This window comes from Nyctibius grandis, chromosome 4, assembly GCF_013368605.1.
Source record: "Nyctibius grandis isolate bNycGra1 chromosome 4, bNycGra1.pri, whole genome shotgun sequence".
NCBI classification, from domain to species: domain Eukaryota; kingdom Metazoa; phylum Chordata; class Aves; order Nyctibiiformes; family Nyctibiidae; genus Nyctibius; species Nyctibius grandis.
Genome location: NC_090661.1, coordinates 102,655,817 through 102,662,515, shown reverse-complemented (window position 1 = coordinate 102,662,515; position 6,699 = coordinate 102,655,817). Strand labels below are relative to the sequence as shown.

Genomic DNA, 6,699 nt, shown 5'->3' with positions numbered 1-6,699 from the left:
AGGGCCGTGGTCTTGCACCCAGCGAGGGCCCCTCGGCTGCACGCCCGGGCTGCTGCGGGGAGCTCTGCTCTGCTCTCGGCCGTGAAAAGGTGCCAAAGCCACCCTGGACACCCACGGGGCAGGAGGTTAAAGCCTTTCCGAGGTTTCGGTGGGAAGGGACAGTGTGAAACAGGAGGGAAAGCAGCACCCACGGCCAGCCCCGACGGCTTCGCTCGGCTCCCCGCACACCCCCGTCCCCGCTCCCTTCCCCCCGCACCGCTCTGTATTTACAGATTATATATGAAAATGTCCATTTACGCGTTACAAACACACTCCTCTCCCGTGCCTTAGCGCGTCTCGGTGCGCCCGGGGAGCTGCGGTCACGCCTGGGCCCCGGCGCGGCCGTGGAGGGGGGCACCGGCGGCGGGGGGGGTCCCGCAGCCCGGCGGGGCAGGACGCCCGCGGGCCCCCGCCGCTGCCCTCGGGCGCGCCGGCTTCGGCCCGTCTCTTCCTCCTCCTCCTAAAATTGCCGTTATCGAACATCTTCTCGCAGTTGGGGTCGAGGGTCCAGTAGCTGCCTTTGCCTGCGGAGAGAGGAAGGGCCCCGCGTTGGCCCCCCGTGGCGGGGAGGGGGGGCCCGCCGGGTCCCCGTCCCCATCCCCGTCCCCTTACCCGGGTCGTCCTCGCCCCGCGGCACCTTCTTGAAGCAGTCGTTGAGGGAGAGGTTGTGGCGGATGGAGTTCTGCCAGCCCGCCTTGCTCCTCTTGTAGAAGGGGAAGTTCTCGGCCACGTACTGGTAGATCTGGCTGAGGGTGCGCCGGCGGCCCGGCGCGCTGTGGATGGCCATGGCGATGAGCGCCGAGTACGAGTAGGGCGGCCTGGCCGGGCGCAGGCACTCCTGCTGCGGGGGCAGCGCCGGCCAGCCCCGCTCCGCGCCCGCGGGGCCCGGCGGAGGCCGCTGCTGCGCGGGGGCGCAGCCCGACGGCAGGAAGGGGGCGGCGGGGCCGCCCAGCCACAGGTAGGGGCTGGCCGGGGGCTGCGGCCGGGGCCGGCCCGGTGGGTAGACACCGGGGCACACGGCCGCGTCCAGCAGCTCCTGGGCGTGGGGCGGCGGCTGGGCGGGCGGCCCGAAGGCGTGCATGCTCCGGCGGCACCGCGCCGCTCCGCGCCCGCCCGCTTAAATACCGCCCCGCGGCTCCGGCCGGGCCGCCGCGGCCCCGCGCCCGGCGGCGGAGGAGCGGGGCGGGCCCCCACGCGTGTCCGCGCCCCGCCGCCACCGCCAGGCACCTGCCGCGCCGCCCCCAGCCCCGCGGGGGACACCCCCGCCGCCCTCCCTCCCTCCCCAAACCCCGCAGCCCCCCCAATAAATCACGGGCAAGGGCGGGAGCCAGCGCACCCCCCGCACGCTGGCGCGGAGCCTCCGTGGTGGCATCGCCGGCCCCCGCGGGGAAAGTTTCCTGGACAAACCCACCACCTGGTACCCCCTTCTGCCTCCCCCCAGCCCCTGCCACAAAACCCCTACAGCCCCAAGAGCCTTCGTCCTCTGGTGAGGAAGTTCCCAGCTGCCTAAACCCTCTCCACAAACGCCCCTCGGAGCCTTTTGGGGTTTGTGGGGCTTTGCGATTCGAGCGTTGGATGTGTGCGGGTAGATTACAGCGGCGGCTGCAAGGACCTGATCCCATTGCATGGGAGATCCCTCTTTGGTACCTTATAAAACAATTTCTGAACTTGGGGTGACCTGAGCAATCCCTGCCCTGACTGACCCCTCTGTTTAGGATCTGTAGTGATACGGTAAAGCAGACCGACAGGCCCCGCTGTCCCTTCATTCAGCAAGCTTTACTTTCCAGCAAATAAATACAGTTGCAAGAAATCATCGACGTGCTCTCCCACATTTCCTTTACGTACAAAAGGAAAATTACTACAATTTGGAAATTCAAATTTTCCATTTGCAAAACCCCTAAAGGCACGTGTGGACCTACAGGCACATACAACCCCCTAATCCTGAACTCCTTAACTCACACTGAACTCCTCCTCTCCAGGCGTACAGAAAGCCGTGGTGCTCACCCGCACACCCCCAGCGCCCGCAGCCTTGCAGGCCCCCAGGCAGAGCTGGAACACCCCAAATAAACCAGGGAGTGAGGCCAGAGCCCACACACTGCGTTGCAAGGGAAGGAAAGGATCTTCTTCTTTTGGTACCGCTGGCATTGACTTTAAAGTAAAATTCACACTATCCTTTGGTCAGTGCCGAACTGTGCACCTGGGCAGCTTTGGTGCAATATTGCAGCCGCAAAAAAACGTGCATAAGTTGATTTTCCCTTTTTTGGCATATCACAGAATCACAGAATCAATCAGGTTGGAAGAGCCCTCTGGGATCATCGACTCCAACCATTGCCCTGACACCACCATGGCAACTAGACCATGGCACTAAGTGCCATGTCCAGTCTTTTCTTAAACCCCTCCAGAGATGGTGACTCCACCACCTCCCTGGGCAGCCCATTTCCCTGCACTTATTGATTAGCCAGAGACACCCAGCACCAAACTGACCTCCAGGTACCACCAGCGCGGCTGCCCATGGGTGCTCCTGTTCCTCAGAGAGGCTGTTTTGTGTTCCGTGCCATTGCTTGCCTGCTCGCTGCGTGTCTGTGTACCAACTACAGCTGCAGGGAGAGGTGTAACCTGTGTGTGTACCCGGCAGGCTGGAGCAGAGCGACGTTATTTGTGGTAGCCTGGTGCCTCGTGGCAAACCTCAGCGTGGGCTGGCTGAATTTTCTTGTAAGTTTTAGACATCTACCATGTAAACAAGAGAATTTATTCCATATATTTTTTAATATACAAATTTACAAGTCTACAGAGAGCTCATTAAATTCTCCCTTCCTCAGTCAAGCTGACACCTGAGGACATGAAAATACTTATGCATAATATATTTGTTAACACTCACTTCTTTTGGCTTCGCAGGAACCCTTTTCCGAGGAAGCAGCAGCCCCTGGTACACACCCAAACGTCCCTTAACTCCTTGGGGACAGTCTAACCCACAGGAAAAACCCTTCTTGTTGTGGAACGCGGAGCCTGTTACAACTTTCTTTCCTCTCTGTAACGTTTCACCTGGATTCACCTTGTTATATGAAACATAACAAGGGCAAGTGTAGAGTCCTGCATCTGGGCAAGAACAACCCCATGTACCAGTACAAGTTGGGGGCAGAGCTGTTGGAGAGCAGCGTAGGGGAAAGGGACCTGGGGGACCTAGTGGACAGCAGGATGACCATGAGCCAGCAGTGTGCCCTCGTGGCCAAGAAGGCCAATGGCATCCTGGGGTGTATTAGAAGGGGTGTGGTCAGCAGGTCGAGAGAGGTTCTCCTCCCCCTCTACTCTGCCCTGGTGAGGCCGCATCTGGAGTATTGTGTCCAGTTCTGGGCCCCTCAGTTCAAGAAGGACAGGGAACTGCTAGAGAGAGTCCAGCGCAGAGCCACGAAGATGATTAAGGGGGTGGAACATCTCCCTTATGAGGAGAGGCTGAGGGAGCTGGGTCTCTTTAGCTTAGAGAAGAGGAGACTGAGGGGTGACCTCATTAATGTTTATAAATATGTAAAGGGCAAGTGTCAAGAGGATGGAGCCAGGCTCTTCTCAGTGACATCCCTTGACAGGACAAGGGGCAATGGGTGCAAGCTGGAGCACAGGAGGTTCCACATAAATATGAGGAAAAACTTCTTTACGGTGAGGGTGACCGAACACTGGAACAGGCTGCCCAGAGAGGGTGTGGAGTCACCGCTGCCCTCCCCGGGGTTGTCACCCCCCCCCTCCCCGTCCTGTCCCCCCCGCCCGGCGCCGGGTGACTCGCGGGCCGGCGCTGCCATCTAGCGGCCGCGGTGCCGCTGCGCGCTCCGTGCGCGGGGCTGCGCGCTGGGCGCGGTGTCCCGTCCCTGTCACCCTCCCGCGGGCGCCCCGGGCGGAACTCTCGTGTTTCCTGATCTGCCAGGCTTAGAAAACGTGGTATAAAAATAAAGGTTATATAAAAAGGACATATAAATATTTTAAAGTTCTGTACATTGTATTTCTATTTCCTGTTTTAGTTCCTGTTTTACTTCAGTTCATCGAGGATCTTGTATGAGAGAGGCCCTCCCAATTTCTGGTGTTCATACCTATTGATACCAAGTGTCTTTGGTTTGTTGAATTCTAGGGGTGTAACATCTGCTTTTTTATCGAGGAGAAATGTAAAGAAATAATATTTTAGGAATTTTATGGAAATAAATTCATTAATTACAATTTGATAGCCTTTTATGAGGACGTAACCCGGTGGATAGATGATGGTAGATGATCTTTCGAGGTCCCTTCCAATCCCTAACATTCTGTGATTCTGTGATTCTGTAGTTATATGTTGTCCTGGTTTTGCAGGGATAAAATTTATACAAATCTTTACATAAATCTTTATCTTAGATAAATCTCTTCTTTCTCTTCTCTTCTCTTTTCTATTCTTTTCTCTCTCTTCTCTTCCCTTCCCTTCTTCTCTTTCTCTTTCTCTTCTCTTTCTCTTCTCTTCTCCTTCTCTTCTCTTCTCCTTCTCTTCTCTTCTCCTTCTCTTCTCTTCTCTTCTCTCCTCATCCCTGGAGGAACTTGCCACCACTCTATGAGCTAAGTATAATTTTGTCTTTTGTATTAGCATTGATATTGGTTTTCTTATTTTATTAAATCTGTCTACATTTCAACCCACAATTCTCCCTCCTTTTCCCAATTCCCTTTCTCAGCTGGGGAGGGGTCTTGGGTGATACAACAAGTGGGTATTGTTTAGCTCTGGGTGTGGGCTAAATGGAGACATATATAAAGAAGCTGCTTGTTTATGATTATATGGCCCAAATAATAGCACAAATTTTTCACACATTAGCACCTAAATGCAAAACTCATGTCAGGGGTAAGTGTTGCGTGGCTGGAGCAACAGGACAGCTTATGTGTTTGTGAGTGAAAGAACGGAGAAGCCAAAAGATTTCTTCTCCATATTTAATAAAGAAACCCAACACAGAATTCCCAGCCACCTCTCCTGAAGAGCTGGTGTCACTGTGCCCCTCTCTTGGTGGCTTTGCCCAGAGGGAAATACTGCACACCGTGAGGGACAACAGAGCATCAGGGTTATGATGCTTATATATGTGTATGCTTATATACAGCTACATATCGAGGTCTATATATGCTTATATAGAAACTTACTTTAACACTATAAAGTGAAATGGTTATGGGCGTTTTGTCAAGAGGTGCCCTACAAAAATTACTCAGGTAACACCTTGTTTTCTCGAGGAGCATCTCCTTTTCCACTGCTCCCCTGGACCAAACAGGGCAGTATCCAACGTCGGGTGTCCTGCAGCATCATGTACTGCTGCAGCAGATCACAAAGGAACCCCTTATTGATTATTAAGGGCTGTTTTTTTGCATTTGTTGGGCTATTCGTTACTGCAAAACACATGTTTAATGGAAAGACATTGCAGAGAATGTCTTCTCGAGGACCTGCTTTGTTTTTGAAAGTCTTTGAGTGTTTACATCATGCTCTGATTTATTTTTGGATTCGCTGAGGCTTGCTGTGCTGGACCATGGACAAAACCCATTTGTTTCCCCTGCCAGGAAGCCCATCTATCAAAGAGTGGAAGAAGGAGGTGAGTTGCCAGCTGGGAGCCCGTGAGCTGGGCAGCGTGGAGAGCTGGACGTCTGCTCAGCCGGGGATGCCAGCTTGTCCACCTTTCTGATTTCCACTCAAATTTCAGCAAAATAATGGAAAAATCCTTTTTGGTGGTGTTATATGTACAATACCAACCTCATTCCTGCAGTTGGAGCTCAGGGAGCACCTGGAGGAGAAGAGTATGGTTACCAAAGCCCCGCTGAATAAGGCTTGAGCATCCCTGGCTGTCCAGCCTTTTCCTGCTGATCTGCTCACCATCTGTGGGCAGCATCTGTCCAGAAGTTTGTGTAATCTGCTGAAGGACAACACCGAGAAGCTAACAGCAGAGCTCAGTCCTTACCACCGCTCCTCGGGCTGTTAGCCATCACTTGCCAACACCTCTCTGGTCACTCAGAGGAGAAGGCATTAACAGCTTGAGCTATAAGATGGGAGAGACAGTTTCATTTTCTGCTGGTTGTTTATGGTTCTTTGAAGTCCACTTTCATTAGTACCACGCAATTGCATTTGAATTTACTACCTCTGGCAGTTGCTCCAAGCCCAAAGTAACCTGTTCTTCCCAGACCGGATCGAATTCTATGAGGATTTTGCTGAACACCTGAGATCTTACAAAAAATCTGCTTGACAGTGTTTGTACTTTCAACTGCTCACTTTTAACCCTTCATTTTTCAACTGGTATAAAAACAAATCAACAGTTGAAATCCAACCTTGTTTCATTGACACGGAGTATTGATAATATTGATAAATTCATGACCTTCTACTAGTGGTTGCCTTGTATTTACTACAGTACAAGTGGGATTTGTTTTCTTGTAAAACTGGCTTTGCTACTCTGCAAAGCCATTTAACCTGAACAGAGCCTAAATGAAAGGAGAATTTTGACATAATATTTTGCACTTGTTTTGCACATTGCAAACAGCTGCAACTGCCTAATGAACATGCAGGGTGAGAAGCTGAAAGTAGAAGAACTATAACAAGCAACAGATGTAACTGATAATCTAGAAGTACTTACAGTGCAGAGATGCATCATACTTACAGAAAAGTGATCTAGAAAAGAGGTTTGCAGCCAG

The 6,699-nt window shown here is 52.8% G+C and overlaps 1 protein-coding gene across 1 annotated transcript; it reads right to left on the bottom strand.

Moving 5' to 3' along the window:
* Positions 1-300: 300 nt before the first annotated feature.
* On the bottom strand, positions 301-1,120 carry FOXI2 (forkhead box I2). Its single transcript, XM_068397468.1, has 2 exons — positions 652-1,120; positions 301-563 (listed from the first exon to the last, which is right to left on the bottom strand). Exons 1-2 carry the CDS (start codon positions 1,118-1,120, stop codon positions 301-303), a joined length of 732 nt encoding a protein of 243 aa, XP_068253569.1.
* Between the last annotated feature and the right edge of the window lie 5,579 nt (positions 1,121-6,699).